Source organism: Phragmites australis, chromosome 21, assembly GCF_958298935.1.
Source record: "Phragmites australis chromosome 21, lpPhrAust1.1, whole genome shotgun sequence".
Lineage (NCBI taxonomy): Eukaryota > Viridiplantae > Streptophyta > Magnoliopsida > Poales > Poaceae > Phragmites > Phragmites australis.
In genome coordinates, this window is record NC_084941.1 from 25,284,054 (window position 1) to 25,303,196 (window position 19,143).

At 44.9% G+C, this 19,143-nt stretch overlaps 1 protein-coding gene across 1 annotated transcript; it reads right to left on the reverse strand.

Annotated features, from left to right (window-relative positions):
• Positions 1–9,789: 9,789 nt before the first annotated feature.
• Positions 9,790–19,120, reverse strand: LOC133902939 (disease resistance protein Pik-2-like). Its single transcript, XM_062344268.1, has 2 exons — positions 18,060–19,120; positions 9,790–12,139 (listed from the first exon to the last, which is right to left on the reverse strand). Exons 1-2 carry the CDS (start codon positions 19,010–19,012, stop codon positions 10,159–10,161), a joined length of 2,934 nt encoding a protein of 977 aa, XP_062200252.1. The 5' UTR covers positions 19,013–19,120; the 3' UTR covers positions 9,790–10,158.
• Between the last annotated feature and the right edge of the window lie 23 nt (positions 19,121–19,143).

Genomic DNA, 19,143 nt, shown 5'->3' on the forward strand with positions numbered 1-19,143 from the left:
CATCGCAATAAGTTAGTAGCATCCAATCCTTAGAAACATTTGTATGGACAGCGAGGAACGAGTTCACCTGATAATTAAGTTCTCGTGCACGAGCTCTTGTCAAAGGACCTTCAATTACAGTAGCGGGAGGATGAATATTTGTGGTGTGTGTAACCGAAGGAGTGATGTCCTCATCAAGTGGCATCGGCGGGCCGTATCACTGTGCCGATGATTTTGCTTCTCTTGCCATCCCGCATCGTCTCCAGCGGAGGAGAGGCAAAGTTAATTTTTCTGGTGCTACAGGGAAGCAGGTGGCAGCCAGGATCGGCAAATTTGTTGATGCAAAAAGGAGTCTGTATTACTGTTCACAAAATATGCGTGTGGGTCTGAGGGGAGGAGGAGAGTAATAAAAAGTAGGAAATATAGTAACTGCTAGAGATGAAAAAAATAAAAGATATTATAAATAGTATTATGAAATACTGTAATAATATTATAGGGATATATTTTTAATATCTGCTCGAGTTGGTCTTATATTTCCTAAGGCAGACTCGTACAGTGAGTTTTTTTAGTGTGTTGTGCTATTACCCTACTCTGTCTGAAGCCTGAATGCAGAGAAATGCATGCGGATGGATTGATGCTCGCCTGACGTGACGTCTAGTTGATCGGTCGAGATGGTGAAATAACACATAAAGCTTCGTAATTGATATACTACATCAACCGTAATTAATGGATCTAAGAAAATTACACACGTGTTTCACATCAAGTAGCACCATCAAGTTACACGAATTGAAATAAAAAATCTAACATTATATAATACATAACGTATCATAATTGACCAAAAGTTAGACACAAGTCCTGTGGTCGTCACTATATCATCGCCAAACGAGCTACATGCTAATCCTCATCACCATCAAATACCAATTCATCACCATCTTCCGATACAACTACGTGCAAATTAGCCACAAGTCCCTTTAGTGTCTCCATTTGCACCTCTTTATTTGCCTCCTCTTAAGCCATGCACCTCCTATCTTACTAACCCATAACCTCCTTGTGTGACTTGAACTTCAGATTATTTTCTTCTCTCTCCGTCCTCCGATCCTCATACCCTTTAGACGGGGGCACGTACTTGTCACGATTCTTCCTCCACCACATCAACGCCACCTCTAGGCCTACTTTCTTCTTCCTAATAATTTGGCTCAAAACATCCCACGATGGAGATGGCACATCATACCTGCTCTTCATCTCGTTCTTAATATTTTGAATTCTCCTCTTCTTGGATAAAGGTTCGAGTCGGTGTATATGTTCCAATAGTTTACGTAGACCATCGAAACTCTCCCAATTGCACCTCCATGTCTCCTGCAACATAGTATCTAAAAGTTAGAATTTCAAAAAACCGACACCAATGCTACCACAATCCGCTTACTCATTACCAACCGTGTTACCATAGAAGTATCCATGTCTGAGCTTAGATGGCACTACACCCTTCCAAGCTAGAATCCCACACTGACACATTATTGGTGGGTTCTCATATTATGGCATATGCTTGTCATATGACTTGTATTCTGCCTGTTCCCCCTCCTTTGACCATGATGACTTCGGACCATATATGAACTCTTCGAAGTTGCACACAACCCATCCATCCTGCACCCATGCTCAAATTAGCATACAAAGAGCAGAGTATCGTCATTTTGAGTCACATGCTTCACCACTTACATGGTCCCGTCTCGAGCAAAGGAAGAAAGGAGTATAGGTCAATCCCTCCGCGAACGCTATAGCTGGGCACAGACACCACAATGGCACAAAGGGGTTAGTTACACGCCTAGCACTAGCTTCCTCCTTCTCCTTCTTCGTCATTTTTGGTAGGTTTGGTGGAAGAGGTACCCAACGCTTGAAATGATGGTACGGAGTAGTGTGACTAACGCCCCGACTTACTCATCACCCGGTACGGATTATATGAGTTTACGGTTATGTCATTCGGATTAACTAACCCCCCGGCTTACTTCATGTACCTCTTGAATAAAGTTTTCATGGAGTATCTGGATAAGTTTGTTGTTGGGTTTATTGTGACATACTGGTTTACTCTAAGAGTGAAGGAGAACATGAAGAGCATCTAAGAAAAATCTTGGGAAAGCTTAGACAACATCAACTGTATGCTAAACTTAGCAAGTGTGAGTTTTGGTTAACAGAGGTGTCATTTCTTGGACACATTCTATCTGCCGAGGAGTTGCAGTAGACCCAAGTAAGGTGAATGATGTGTTGAATTGGAAATCATCTACCAGCGTTACAGAAGTGAGAAGTTTTCTTGGTCTAGCAGGCTTTTATCGTCGTTTTATAGAAAAATTCTCGAAGATAGCCAAGCCACTCACAGAGTTGCTAAAGAAGGAAAAGAGATATGAACAGACAAACACTTGTGAAGCAAGTTTCAATGAGCTTAAGAAAAATTAACTACAACCCCAGTGCTAGTGTTGTCGGATATCCAGAAGAACTTCGATATATACTGTGATGCATCTCGACAAGGTCTTGGATGTGTTTTGATGCAAGAAATACAAGTGGTAGCTTACGCTTCGAGATAGTTGAGGACTCATGAGAAGAATTATTCGACTCATGATCTGGAATTAGTAGCAGTGATACATGCTTTGAAGATATGGAGACATTACCTTCTTGGGAAAAGATGTGAGATATATACGGATCATAAGAGCTTGAAGTATATATTCACACAAACAGATCTTAACTTGAGGCAACGAAGATGGCTAGAATTGATAAAGGGCTACGATGTGGGAATTCATTATCACCCAGGGAAGGCAAACATGGTTGCAGACGCGTTAAGTAGTAAAGTATACATCACCATGGCAAAGTTACACGAAGCTCAACCGACTTTCTGTGAAGAGTTTCGGCACCTTAACCTAGGTTTTGTTGTGGATTTAGAGACAGTAACTATAGAAGTGGAACCTACTCTGGATGAGGACTTAGAGACAGTAACTATAGAAGTGGAACCTAGATTTCAAAGAACGTTTTCAGTCTTCTCGACCACCGATCGGAAACCTGACAACATACATATCGGGTCCGTGTGCCTTAACCACTCCCATCTCAACCTGAGTGCCATACCAAGGCAGTTGAGTTCGTGTAACTCCAACCCACCATGCGACCAGGCAACAACCACCACTGGCGACCTCAGAGCCACACCACAGAAAACCTTCCCGAAACTTGTCAATTGCCTTGATCACCCACGGCGTCTTAGTTCTGCAAAAAGCCAGGTTTTCATGTGAGGGTTGATTCTGTAATAGTTTTGAAAGCATTCAGCAAAGGGGCAAGATTAGATTCGAGATTGTTAAGTTGTTGACCCTAGGGGAGAATTAAACGTTCCCACCAGTTCCCAAGTTTCAATGTTGGTCTCCACAAAGGATCCACTAACCCACAACACAAAGCTGACACTCTTTCTAAAACACTGGCACACAGCCCACACACACTAAAGGATGACTCACACAAAAGCTAATCATCATGAGTGAACCATCAAGTCCATATCCGAGGACAATGGCTATCCGAATAGATCAACACTTTGGAGAGATGTACAATTTTACCCACAAGATATGCAATGAGATGACTAGAGTGACTTGCAACTCTGCCATAACGAAGCACCATTTCCAATAACTCAATGTCGATAGCCACCCATGTGATTTACTACTCAAGGGCTCATAATACTGGTTTTTAGTCATAACACAAAAGTGCAATGGCTTCTGCACACAACTCGAGCTGGACCGCAAGACCATACACATAGAGGCTTGCGTCTTCTCCTGAGTCCAGCTGCAATTCTATCTTTGAGTGGGTACCAGCCTAAGCTAGGGTATCTGGGCCAAGTCCAACCCATAACAGGTCTTGTGGTCATACGGATGTCGTTAGGTTGAAGGTCACAATGAATAAGTCCTTATACGACCGAGACAAATGTCTCCTAGTAGAGGAACACCACACAGGTGAACCCCACCCAAAGGTAACTCTACTCACTATGGTACCTACTCACCCTACCAAAAACATCACTAAGGGTAGATTACTGGCTTTTCCATTTACTCACACGCACAACCACCAAGGTCACACACATACTTAATGACATTTTATAAAAGCATGGTGATTAAGATGTAATCAACACATGGTGCGAATAACATAAGGTCCTAATCATAATAGTTTCAAGACAATCATCCAAGCAATCAATTATACATGATGTTGGAGAGTAACCTAGGGTTTCCAAGATCCTGTGTTAACAATTACCAAGTAATGGCTAGTAACAAGTAGGGATTAACTACTTCAATATTTAAATTACTTCTAAATTAAGCATGCACATATATAACATTAAAATACATGCTTCTATGAGATGTGGTGATAAAACATGGGACAAACAATGTCAAGAAAAAGTTAGGACTTGCCTTATTTGAAGTCTTCCTCAAGTCCTTCTTCGAAGTCTGGGTCTTTTGGATCTTCCTCGTATGTTTCCTCATCCACGATTCGTAAAATAGTGTTGAATAAGTAAACTACCATGAAAATCAATCAAATTTAAATAAACTCAAATGTAATTCAAATAAGTTTCAAAAGTTCACAAAACTGGTCTGAGTAGGTAGGGTTTGAATTTTACTGGTGAAAGAATCATTGAATTTCTAGCTAAAACAATGAAGTTACGGGCTTCGGAAGATCGCAAAAACCCTAAATTAGAGAAAATGAAAGGGGAACACTACGCAAGTTGGGCTTCAATTGTTTACTGGGCTTAACAGGCTGTCAGGGGTTTATCGGGCCAGGGTTGAGTTTCGGCCCATGCACTGGTTGGTGGACTAGGTCCATCGGTGCCGTGGACCAACTACACCAGGGCGGTCCACGTGGACAGTGGATTATGCCCACGGACCATTCGCCGCTTGTGGACCAGATGGGGAGTGTGAGAGGGGTTCGCATGCACTGTGTTCACAGGATGAGGGAGAGGGAAGGCTTGGCCGACGGCGGTGGACATGCCGATATGCCGCCGGGATTTCACAGCAGTGGCCATGGTCAGGTTCAAGCTAGAGGCCTGGGCTCTACAGGAGGCAGCAGACCTAGTGGCAGCATTGCCGTTGTCAGCGGTGAGTTGTAGCGGCCGGTACGGCCTGCCGAAGGTGCGACAGTAGTGGCGAGAAAAGGGAAAGGGAGTATAAGGGGTTCCTGGTGCGAGCGAGTGGACTAGAGAGGTGCGCATGGGCGTGGTGAACCTATTCTGTAGGTGTGTGCAGCCGGACGGCGGCAACCGGCAGCAGGCGATGCGCAAGGGCAGCGGCGGAAGGGGTGAATCATTGTGGTGTCCCTTGGAGCTACAAGAGAGGGATGTGAGTGTCCCGTCCTCACGGTTGTAGCGTGCGTGGGTCAAAAAGAAGAATACCAAGGGAAGAGAGAAAAGGGGGTGGCATGGGCTCGCTGGGGCTACAGCCCAAGGAAGGAGGGAGCGGGAAAGAAAAGAAAAAAAAAAGGAGGTGTGGGCTGGCTGGGAGACCAGATTGGGTTTCAGGGGATTTGATGGCTTTAGCATTTTCCAGAAGTAAAAACCGTTTTCAAAATTTGAATAAGATTCAAATTTGAAAGCAAAACACAAACTTAAAGAATAATAAAAGCAGAAATGCACATGGTGAAGTTTGATGCAAAATTTGAAATCCAAAATTTAATTTTGTAGTGAATTTGAGATACTTAGCTCAAACTATTATTGATTTGATTTGTATTTGTTGCAATCTCACAAAGTTCAATTTTTTTAGAGATTTTCATGTAAAGGAAACACGGGGTGTTACAGAAACTGTTTGCATGGATATAATGAATGAATACGCAATCAGATGGTCATCAGAATTTGTGCAGTCCTAGTACAATGTTTACCCATTTGCCTTGTATAAAAACTAAGTATAGTATTTTGGGGGAGGCAGTAGGGGGAAAAGTTGGTGGATTTTATAATAGTGAAAATAGCAATCAGATCTGACCACAACTGCTCCAATCTGTGACAAACCCAAACGGTGATATTGCACAGACAAAAGGGTAGAGAAGGATCACTCACATCCTTGTCACGCTCCATGTAAAAATCAGGCTTCAGCTCTATCTCATTATGTCAATCTGTACATTTGCCTTACGGAAATTTGGTCTAAGCTCAATATTTTGATGGAGGAAGGATAAGGTAATGTACTGAATTTTTAAGTTGTTCGGTTGTGACCAACTCCGACTTGTGACGAACCCAAATGATGTTATCGCAAGCGAAAAGATGAAGATGGATTATACTTGCATCTTACTGCAAACCAAAGGACGAAGATGGATCATACTTGCATCTTTGTCAATTTCCATATAAAATAAGTGGTGCTTATCTTCTTTTCTCCATCTGCCGGCTCGACAGTACAACCTAAGATGTATAATCTTGAATCAGGACTGACTTGGTTGAGTCAGTCAGTGCTGATATGCATGGAACATTGGTTTAGTGACATGGTATAGTAACACGGTTTTACAAATTTTAATATATTAGCCTATCAAACCTTGCACTTGTACGGGTTAGAAATTTTAGAGAACACACGAACTGTACAAAGTTTGTGAAACAATTGACTATATGTCCACGATTTAAATTTCAAACATACTTTCTATGACAACTATGTAGGATGTCGTCATGTGTTTAAATATAAAGTAGGTCGTGAAATGGTACAGTATTGTAAGGACTATTTGAAATTTCATAATAGTTTTGCATTATCTCAACTAAAGAGATAAAGAGAAATTGCACATGTACTCTCTCTGGTCATAAATAAATATTGTTTTAGACATCGATATGGTCTGCAAAATATACCTTTGACTACCATTAGTATTGTGAAACTACTATTTGAGACAAATCTATCGGTACCATTTTTAAATATTCAATCTCAATATACAAAGATATGTTAATGGTTAAAATTTAAACACTTTAACTACACGCAACCCAAAAGACACTTATTTTTTATCGGAGGGAGTACATGGATTCTAATCTCCAGCAGTTGTGTGGTATGTCCCACTACAGTTTACTGGTCACCTCATTGTGCTTCCCCGTCTTCGTTTCCATTTCTCTGGTGATTTCACGTGCACCTGTTTAACTGAACCTCTAGCTTTGGCTACACAGAGCCCTCTTGATCGGATTGGAGAGCCGAGAGCCAGGACTCCCGCCTTTCATGGAGGTGCTCACGGTCTGATGCTTGGCTAGCGTGAGGTCCTTTGATGACCCTTATTGATCCCCGAAAGGATTCAGGTATGGCCAGTACTTGACCTATGCACAATACGCGAAGGATTCAGATGACCATCGTCCCTTATGGGAGATGAGTGAGGAGGACATTCGAGTGTTTGACAAGGTAATTGGTCGGCAACCCCGCGTCCAAGAATTAAGAACTGGATTAATTTGGCGTTGGCTCCTGAGGTGGGTGCAGCAGGGCCTATTGTGCATGCAGACATTGAATTTCTAAAATGCTTTCCATGAAGATGTGGTTGCAAGGTTCATTGCATACCGTCTCTACGACACTGTAAAGGCACGGCTCAGCATTACTCCAGTTTTGATTGAAGTCATAAAATACATTTCCACCAACACGGCGACGTACAGTAAGGCCTGTTAGAAAATCAGCCCTTGCGGCGACAAGTTGCCCGCCAATCTCCCCACGGAAGCGACATGGATCTACCGAGACAAACAATATAAGATCAAAGACGACACCAGAGACACGATGCTTATTAACGAGATTCAGCTAAAACTAGAGGAGTCCTGGCTCTCGACTAGGATATTATTACATATGCATATGTAATAAAAAAAAATCCAATTTATTCTCGTATTCCGTTGCAAACACATCACTAAAACCGATGTAGATCCAAATCTGTAACTCCGATCAATCTCAAATTTTAATAGCCGAAATTAGATAAAGTTACGGAACTAACCCATTAAGAATTATGTTAATCGGATATCTAGATCTGAAGTTATGAACCCATAAAGCAGATTGTGATAGATGATAACGAAAATTGATTAAACACTAAAGGCCTATTTGGATACAAAGTATTTTTGAAGTTTTTAGGCAATACCATGGTTTCTTAAAAATACTATGGTATTGAAAACATTGAGGTGTTTGGATGCAATAAAAACTATGGTTTTAAAAACCGAAGTATGTCCAATACCATAGTATTTTTGGAGTATTTAAAAATCCTTATTTTTGGAGCACGTGTGCGCACTTTTTAAACTCTAAATAATAGTATCCTTATATCATTAAACTTTAGGTCTGTCATCAAGCATGAGGACTGACAGGACCATCTTCATCTTTTACGCCGTGACCAAGAACCAGTTGAACAAAATTCGAAGATTACATTGTATTCCGTGAACCGCTTAATATGTTGTTTACAATTGACAAAGGAGCTACCAATATGTCTAGGACAAGGTTCAGTTAGTGCGTTGAGCAATTAGGGAGGAAATGGCTAGCCAGTAACCATACGATTCTTGTTAATATAGAATTAGTTGTCTGTCCCAGTTTTCATGGTTCAACATGCCAACCTTTGGCCAGTGAATACGAGAAATATCTATTCGTCCAGCGTAAGAGCTTCTAGTGAACTGCCTAATTCAGAAAATCAACACACAAATGTACCACATTCTTAGCAATTTATTGTTTGCCTGAATTGGTGCACATCTCACGTAAACAATTTCTCAACTCACAAAAATGGTTGGACCATCTTTCTTTTCATCTAAGAATTGGGTGTATACTCTTCCACACCATGATAACTTGCTTCTGCAGTGTCACCCGTTTTTTTTATCTGAACTCAGTGAGTAAATTTAGCAATAAGTTTCTCACTCCTGATAACATGCTCAGAGAATAAAACATGAATATATTTACCACTTATTCTGTGGATCTATTGTGGTTAAACTGATCTGGCAAGAATTATTTAATGTCTTTTCTTTATGGTTTTTCAATCTATTGGTCGTTGGTGGTTAAGCAACAACAAAAATTCTGCTAAAAACTGTTAATGCTGCTGGTGCTGCAACGAACATAGAAACTAAAAAATGATCTGGTATTTCAGACACACAAATGGAGTTTTATGGTTTCTGTGGAGAAGAATGGCGGACAAGTAGAGGACTTGACACCGAGCAGAGGACCGAGCCTCTGCTCGGTTGGTAGCATTCGGTGTGGTCGAGCAGTCGCACGCAAGTTTGGTCCGTGGGATCGGCACTTGCATGCCTCACGGGGTATTTTCCCAATAGCATTCTGGATTAGTCCGAGTTAGGTTACTATACACACGCATGTGTGTTCAGTGGTACTGTACGTTCCCGCACACTGGAGGACTCGTGCCTCCCAATCTCCTCCTGATGTGTGTATGGACACGCACGCGTGTGTGCGCGTGTAGTGTGAGTGTGGCCTACGTGTGGTGCGAGTGTGACGTACGTGTGTAGTGTGCGTCCTCTATATACCCTCTCAAATAAAAAAGATGATGCAATGTGTTTCGCAAATAGAGAAGAAGGCTCAGATGGTCTCTCCAAACGAGGGAATCCAAACTGCTGTGTTTCTGCTTACTGCTTCCTATACTTGATGGTCTGTGATACCTTGTATTGTTGATTCATGTAGCTTTTGTCTCTAGAGTTGTATTATGTCTGTGATACATGTTCAATCTCGAACAATATTAAACAAGAAATAATAATGGTGTGAAACGGAAGTATCGACCCTGGTGGCATCATTATGGTAGAGCGAGCTGAGTTTTCTTGCAGCGGCGCTAGGAGCAGGAATTTTCAAGATGTTAACATGTTGATGGTATTTGGCAGTCCCTGATCTTTGCAGTGGCATTATATTTTGCAACTCGCGCTCTTTTGCGATGTATTAAACAAAATAGCCCCAACAAATTTGAGCAGGTTTCAATGCACTCTTACAAGTTACAACACCAAGTCTAACTGACCCAAAGAAGGAAGAACGACAAAAAAACAACTCTGCGGAATATGCAGCTTTGTGCACAGCCGTACAAGTTACATATATAGGCCTCTTTTGGATTGCGAGATTTTTTCCCGAATCCTGCGTTTTTCCTATGACATTGAACTAATTCCTGTGAAATTCCTGTACGATTCCTGTGAAATTCCTGGGTTCCAAAAGAGCCCTAAAAGATGAGTTCGTAATTACCGACTGACACAGCCACATCTATATATATGTGCTTGACATGCATTCCAATCAATCATGCATGGTACTCGTTGACAATGAGGGCATACTTCGATGATGGTTTCTTCCCTGTTTTCAGACCCTCTAGTATCGACTTTGTCTGCTCACTTGATTGGCCACCAACCGTTAAAAGCACATCATTGAGCATTCCAAGTTCGTCCATGCCATGAAGACCTTCCAACCTTTTGAAACGCAGTTCAATCCTTTCCAGCTGTGGTGTAGCCTTCTTTGCAAAGCTGAGTGATGGAAGAAGAGGAACAAATATGCAAAGCAGTTTGAGCTTACTGAATCCTCCAGGTGGGACAAAGATCTCTCCTCCTGAATCAGACTTATTTTTCTCGAGAATGGCTGCCATAGCAGGATCCTGCTTTTCACTTATTGAAAACGTGAGAGAAAACAATGAACTTAGATTCCTAAGTAGTAGAAAATTATCTGTGTGGAGAGCTGTCGCCGAAAGAGTTAACTTGACAAGCTCATGGAGACTGTTGAGCCACTTTGGGACTCTAAGCAACTTGCCAGACAGCTCAAGAGCTCTCAAGTCCATTGGATCGGACGACATTGAGTCCAGGGTCATGTGGAATTCAGATGACTCATCATTGATTACAAGAGCTTGGAGAGAATAGCCGCTGAGGTATTGGATAGAGGAGAGTAAATCCTTGAATATCTCCTCACTCTTGTGGATCCTGTAAATTGCCAGCTTCCTGAGCCCAGTAAAGTAACCGAGGTCTGATGCAGCTGTTGATCCCTCTACAATTTCAATCCCTGACAATATGTGTAAGGTATTCATTCTTCCCTTAAGCTCTTTAGGAAGTCTCAGGGTTTTCTGTGTTCTCTTATCTCCGCCAAGTATGTTATTTATTCGTTCCAGCTGCCCTACAGTTGCAGGCAGCTCTTGAACCTCTGTCTCTCTTACATCTAAAGTCTCCAAGTACTTGAGCTTGCAAATACTTGGAGGAAGCTCTTTTATGTCTGTTCTTCGGAGGCTCAGATACTTGAGTAGAATCATTTGGCATATGTCCGAGACCTTAACATGGTTCTCCCCAAAACCTTTGCAGCCTTCGAGATCTAATACTTGCACTGTTCCAGTTTTGAATTGATTGAAGTGCAATTTGTCCAGGCTCCCAAACACAGTAAGTGACCGGACATGGCACAAGTTCATGCTATTCACGTTCTTTACACGCTTGGGGTCACTGCTGTGGAGGGAAAGCCTACGGACTTTGTTGCTACGTGTTGGCATGGACCAGTGGCTACCAACCACAGTGGCATATTCCTCTTCAGCTGCCTTGGAAATGATGAACTCAAGTACCATGTCATGGACCTGACAGCTCTTCACCCTTCCACTGCTGCTGTGCTCTGTAGGTCGTATTAGTTTCCTTTCAATGAGTTGATTAAAGCATGTCTCTGCTACATCCTCAACACTCAAACCCTGCTTCTCAGTGACAAAGCCTTCAGCTATCCATCTTCTGATGATCCGCTTCCTGCTAACTTTCCAGCCCTTGGGAAATATGCTTAGATACAGAGAGCAAGTCTTGAGGTCACTAGGCAAGTCATTGTAGCAATAATTGATTATCCTCATAAAATCCTCCGGTTTACGACGTCTCTCCGGTTCAGGAAACAGAGAGTTGCAAACAGAAATCCACTCCTCCCGGATCATCAGCGGCTTGGATGCCACGAGACCTGCCATGGTAATTATGGCCAATGGCAAGCCACCACACATTTCCCAAACTCTGCTTGGAACTTTACTCACACTTGGTTGACTGTCTCCGGTACCCCTGCACTCAGACATGGCTTCCTGGAATAAGTTTTTGGCCTCATCACCAGGAAGAACTTCAACTGCATGGACACGGTCCTGATCTTTGCGAGCAGAGCTTGTTGTGGCGACAGCTTGAAATCTTGTGGTGACAATTATCCTACTTCCCATATCATTTTCAGGAAAATATTTTTTGATATTGTGCCACGTAGATGATGACCAGACATCATCAATTAACAGTAAGTACCTACAAAGGAATAAGACACGATAACACATGAGGGCTGTTCGCATATATTTTCTATGTGGCAGTGTCTCACTATATTTATTTAGAGCATACTTTGCTAGATTTGTACCTTGTATACCTTTGCTTTTATGTTGGATGCCTTTAAGAGTTAAGAGTATGGTGGAATTGGAAAGTCACCTGCATTTCTCCTCTGATTTTTTTAAGCTCTGTACTCACTCATTTTGCCACAATTAACCCGGTTCTCCTAGTGGTCGGTCTTGAAAGTTCTGATCTTTGTTCCAGTGATGAAACTTTAAATTTAGATTTCATTAGTACTCCGTCTGGTCATAATACTTGAAGTTTTGGAGGTCAAAATTTTGAAACTTTGACTGTTAATAACTTTTAAAATATTTAGTTTAGAAACATAAAAATTATATTTATAGATTTGTCTCGAAAAGCACTTTCATAACCTCATAAATTTATTAGATTTTATAAATATATTCTAATAGAAAAAATAGTGGTTAAAGTTACACCTCGAAGACTGTGATAAGTCAAAGACGACAAGTATTTCTGACAGGAGGGAGTGTTTATTTACTTTCTGTGTTTGTTCAAAAATAACGTCAGCGTTTTGTAACAAAGGACTGGTATGTTGGAAGCGGATGAATGTGTAGAGAATAAGAAAGAGAGAGGGAATAGATGCAAATCATCGCACAAGCCAATGGCTGGGGTGGCCTTTCATATATAGCCAGATTGAGTCGGCATTAGGAAGTTACAGCTCCTCAATTAGAGGAGCTAAACTAGGAAGGTTACAACTATACAAATATATCTCTAATACCCGCTCGCAGTCGTATCAGGAGGAGACCGGACGCAAAGACTGGAGCAGAACTCAGTAAACAACTATACAAGCAAGCCTTTAGTCATCATATCCGCGAACTGGTGAGTGGAAGGCCGTGAAGGACTCGAACATGCCCAAGAGACACCTTCTCGTGAACAAAGCGAATGTCAATCTCGATGTGCTTCATGCACCGATGTTGAACTGGATTGGAAGACATGTAGACAACACTGACATTGTCGCAGTAGACAACAGTGGTGGAAGCAATGGAGATATGCAGTTCTTGAAGAAGTTGACACAGCCAACAACATTCAACGATTACGTGGGCGACAGCGCGATACTCGACTTCGGCACTGGATCGGGAAACCGTGGTCTGGCGCTTGGAAGACCAGGACACAAGGTTGTCGTCGAGATAGACACAGTAGCCAAATGTAGAACGCTTGGAGTCAGGACACCCCGCCCAGTCAGCATCAGAATATGCCGTGATGGAGGTGACGGAAGAGGTCCCAATTTGGAGGCCGACACCAAGGGTGCCTTTCAGGTATCTCAGAATGCGTTTGATCAGTGCAAGGTGCGGTTTGCACGGATCATGCATAAAGAGAGACACCTTCTGCACAGCGTAGGCGATGTCGGGGCGGGTGAGGGTCAGATACTGAAGAGCACCCGCCAGGCTCCTGTACGTGGCTGGGTCAGCAATAGGTTCGCCATCGCGAGCGGAGAGCTTGGCACGAGTGTCCACGGGTGTCGCCGTTGAGTGGCACTCAGGCATGCCAACACGCTAGAGACGATCCATGGTGTACTGGTGCTAGGAGAGAAAGGGACCCGCTGACCACCGGACTGAACGTCTCGTTGTAGTCGATGTTGTGCTGCTGCGAGTAGCCTCGGACGACCCATCACACCTTGTGACGAGTGAGAGAGCCATCGGAATGGAACTTGTGCTTAAAGATCCACTTGATGGTCACAACATTGGCGCCCCGAGGTCAAGGAACAAGCTGCCAGGTGTCGTTGTCAACAAGAGCTTTGTACTCCTCTACCATAGCAGCCCGCCAATTAGTGTCCGCCAGAGCACTGAGGTAGTTAGCTGGTATGGCGGAGATGGAGTGCACTGCTGAGGGATTGAGCCGATCGACTGGCTTGACAATGCCTGAGGCAGCCCACATCTGCATGGGATGAGGCCCGGGTGCTGGTTGTGGAACAGGTCCGGTTGGCGCATGGGCATCCGTCGGGCCGGTTGGGACAGCCAACTGCGACGTTGGCAACAACGTTGGGCTGGCTGAGGAAGGCCACGGTCGAGATGACGTGGTCGAGGATGCACGAGTGGTCAATGCCGAGAGGTGGTCGAGGACGCGTGAGTGGTCGACGGAACGGTAGGCGGGCACCCTAGGTAGTGAAGCCCAAGGCGAAACCATGTCCACGGGTGCCGTAGCGGTCGGACTGGTAGCAACGGCCGGTCCGCAGGTGGACTAGTGCGACCCACAGCGGAGGCAATGCGACCGGTCTGGGGCACGGTCGGAGTGGGCAGTGCGTGCACCGTGACTGCGATCGCTCGATATCACACCTTGATGGAGCTATCGCACAGGCAACAGTGTTGGGTGCCTGCGAGAGAAGAAAATCCAGAGAGGTGTCAGGAACCAAGTTGAGGGAGGCAAAGGGAAACGTGTTTTCATCGAAAACGAAGTGATGAGAGATGATGATTCGTATAGTGGCGAGATCTAGGCAACAATACCCTTTGTGAGAACTAGGGTAACCGAGGAAGACAGAAGCGGTTGATCGAGGGGCGAGTTTGTGAGGAGTGGTCGCGGAAAGGTTGGGATAGCACAAACAACCAAAGACCCGAAGATGATCATATGTGGGTTTTGTGCCATAGAGTAATTCAAACGAAATGCGGTTGTTGATGGATGAGGATGGTCGACGATTGAGGATGTGTGTTATCGTGGCGAGGGCCTCGACCCAGTAAGGTGGCGGCATGTGAGCATGAAGCAAAAGGGTTCGCACCACGTTATTGATGGTGCGAAGTGCACGTTTAGCCTTGCCGTTTTGCGGCGAGAGGTATGGACACGAGAGACGCAAGAGGATGCCACGAGAAGCTAAGAACTGAGTTGTGGTATGATTCATGAATTCTGTGCCGTTGTCCATTTGGATTGTTTTTAAGGGAAGACCGAACTGTGTGGAGAAAGTGAGAGAAGGCAACGATGTGTTGGTAGACTTTGGATTTTTTCTAGAGAGGAAAGGTCCAGCAGAAATGCGAAAAATCATCGATAACCAAGAGATAATATTGATAGCCACAAGTGCTAGCAATAGATGATGTCCATACATCGCAATGAATTAGCTCAAAGGGCGCAATAGTGCGCGAGTTGGAAGAAACAAAAGGAAGACGCACATGTTTGCCTAGCTAACAGGCATAGCACAATGAGCGATCTAGCTTATTACATAAAATAAGAGATGATTTATTGACTTTGTCGAGGACAGCAGGATCGGGATGGCCAAGTCGTTGATGCCAAAGGGTGGACAATATGGCGAGGTAGGCGTGGGGGGCGACAATGGAGGCGGTCGGGGACAAAGTGTAGAGGTCGCCGACGCTATTGCAGCGAAGAATCACACGCTGGGTTCTGAGGTCCTTGACAAAAAAAACCGAGAGGATCAAATTCAATAGAACAGTTATTGTCACGTCTAAACTGACGAACTGAGAGAAGATTTCGAACTAGGGATGGCACAACAAGGACATCGTTCAAAAGAAATTTGGAGGAATTGGTATGGAGAATAGAATGACCACGAGAGACAACGGGAATAGTGGAGCCGTTACCAACAGTAACAACAGAATGAGGCAGGGAGACAGGGCAGGAGGATACCATCAGTCAACGCCATGTGCAAAGTGGCTAGTTGCCTTGTTGAATGGCGAACTGGTTCATGGCAACAATGAGACCGACCTGGTCCCAAGTCTACATGGATGGTGGAGACACCTGCGCCGGCGCGAAGACAGCGTGCGCCTGAGGATATGGCCCGAGGATGCCGGCGCTTGGAGAACCATGGGCGTAGGGGGCGCTAGGAGCAGCGAACTCTGGGTTGAAGCAGAACCAGGGGCCGATGGACTGCAGAGTGGGGCCGCGTGACGACGAGGATGAACCGGCATTGTTCTTGCCGCCACGCTTGTTGTCGTGGCTGCCACCACCACTAGCTGAAGAGGGGGAGGGCGCCGAGGAGCAGCACCCGCCCGAGCCACAAGGCGTGGTTGGTGTAGCCATGGCAAGGGCGGTGTCAGCGGCGACCTTGACTTTGTTCGCCAGGCGAAGCTCCTTCAAGGTGAGCATGGAGCGTTGGTGATGTCGTCAGCGGTGTTGGAGAAACGAGAGTTGAGACCGTGAAGCATGTTGAGGACGAGTTGCAGTTCGAAGACAGAGTGGCCAACATCGTGCAAGGAATCTACCAATGTTTTGAGGCGCTGGCAATAGTCGAAGATGGAGATATCGCCTTGAACTATTGAGTGGAATTCGTTGCTGAGGAAGATGACACGAGATTCCTTGTTGTCGCAGAACAGCTGCTCAATGGCGACCTAGAGAGCGCACGCGTGCTGGTTCGGTTCCATGGTGATGTCGAGGACATCGTCGCTGACGGAGCCATATAGCCAACTGCGAACGGCGCAATCGGCCTGAGCCCACTGTGCGTCCTCTGATTTTGCCGAAGCGGAGCCATCAATGTGCGCCATGAGCCCAAACTTGCCGCACATGGACTTGAAAAAGGACCACTTGATGTAGTTGGGGCACTTGGAGTCGAGGACCATCGGACGTGCAACTTGACGGCAACGGTGCAGAACGGGTTGATGAAAGTTGGCGACATGGTAGCAACCAGGGCATCGGAGGGAGCAACACCGGCGCCGGCACCTGTGCCGATGAGCGACATGAGAGCGGTGCTGGGTGGGAGGCAGTGGAAGAAATCAGGACGTGATCGGCTCTGATACCAGGTAGAAAATAAGGGAGAGAGAGGGAATTGCACACAAGCCAATGGTTGGGGTGGCCTTTCATATATAGCCGGATTGAGTCAGCATTAGGAAGGTTACAACTGTACAAATATATCTCTAATAGAATGGAAGGTCTCCAAAAAGCTATGTAACTATATAAAACTTAAAGAAGCATTTTGAGCAAACGGTGGAAGCAAGAAATTAAGTAGGCATCAATTTTTATGTGAATACATGGTCGGACTCCTCTTTTGTGTCTGGGAAATGCACCTATTAAAAAGTTGGAATGGAAAGAATATTCAAATTTCTATCACAAACTTGGGGTTTTGGTTCAAGATAAAATGTCTAAGATCAAATTAGTGGCCATAATAGGCTCTTCCAAAGTACAAACTAAAATCTTGATGTAAGCTGAAAATTGTAAAATAAGTATTTGAGTTTGCACCGAGAGTTGGTATTTGGGGGGCTAAGTACAACTATCCAACTCGTAGGGTGTATCAGCAACTAGGATTGAATTCTAGGTAGGTTGCTAATATGCAAATTGTTTTTCATAAAAATACATAGGAGCAAGGAAAACACAAAAAATACGATAGCAATGCAAGTTCAGAAAACAGATGAGTGTATAAATAGGAAAATCATAGGAATAAGAACTTGGAGGAAGACACAGAAACATATTGTAGATATATATCTGTAGAGATGCAATGACATAAACGGATTTTTCCATGAGGTTATAATTCATTCTACGACTTTTCCAAATTTTGTATTGAAAAAGCCATTCTAATCTAGAGACTTAATGCTTTGTTCTGGATGGCTTTGTAGAAATTTCTTTTTCCGTATGATTCAAATTCTTAAAAATTCTTTCATTTATCGTTTGTTACAGAGAACCTTATTTTTTCTATGATGTGTGGTTATCCATATTCGCAAATGGAACACCTATTATGTCAAAAAAAAAAACTAACCATCATCAATTAACGGCTGAGATTAAGATTTAGCATCCCCCTTACAAAGGTAACAGGTGCACCGGCCGTAGAAAGAGCTAAAGTTGATATACGTTAGAGACAATTAATTAAGAGGTGATTTAGCATTCTTCTTACAGAGTACAAACTAAAATCTTGATGTAAAAACATCACTAAGAAAGAAACTGTAAAGTGTAGGATATATACCTAGTTGTTTTGAGGTGACTCTCCAACTCGGATTTTATTTGTTTGTGCTTGTCCTGCCCAGCGCCGCCATCCTCTTGATTTCGGGGCAGCAGCCTAATTCGGCTCAAGATGCTTCCGATGACTGGAACCTTCTTCTCCAAGATGGCGCCGGTGCTATCCTCGCGTTGCTGCCCGCCACTGTTGGCCTGCGGCCTGACTTGACTCAGTATGTTCCTGAGCACTACCTCAGGGTCCGAGTTCTGAGACACGGTGACCTTGGCTCGCAGCTGGAACTGGTCACTGTGATTCCTGTAGAGCGCCGTTGCGATGGTGGTTTTGCCGACACCACCAAACCCGACAATGTACAGCACTCCGAGCTCCTTCCTCTGGTCACCAAAGGCGATCCACTTCTCCAGATCCGGCATCCCCTTCACCCCCACCGGCTGCTTGACGCCGACGAGCTGGCGGGTTATCTCCTGATGCTCAGCAGCGAGATACCCCGTGGCGCCACCCAAGTTACTCTTTTTCTTGCCGGGTTTTGGATCTGGGACGCCGTACCGGCCCCGCCGATCACCCACATTCTGCGCCCTCTCCTTGAGACCTGCAATCTTTGCGGCGATGCTGCGGCGGGTGGACCATGTCCGGAGCTCGTACAGGGTCCTGCGGATGACGGTGAGCCAGTCGTTGCCGCGGGGGTCGGGGTCTAGGCTGTGGGCAAAGTCGTCGATGCAGTCCTCGACGTCGTAGGCGACGTCGCGGACCTGCTTCATCCACGCCTCCGTTTGGTCGTCGTGGCCCTCATCGCTGCGGCTGAGGTTGCTGAGGAACGCCTGCATGCTGACGAGCTCGTCGTTGATGAACTGGATGTCGCCGCGGACGCCCCGGACCAGGGCGTAGTCCTCCGCTAGGAGGCTGCCGAGCTTGCTCAGCAGAGACTTGAGGGTAGCCTCCGATGCGCCGACCGCCAGCTCCATGGCCTCCGATTGAGAAGGTTGGTGGGGGTGGGTAGTGGAGACTGGTGGCGGCGGCGGCGGCGGCGGCGGTGAGCGGAGGGGAAAATTGTCATCCCAATCGGCGGGGAAAGGGGAAACGAGGGCGAGACTAT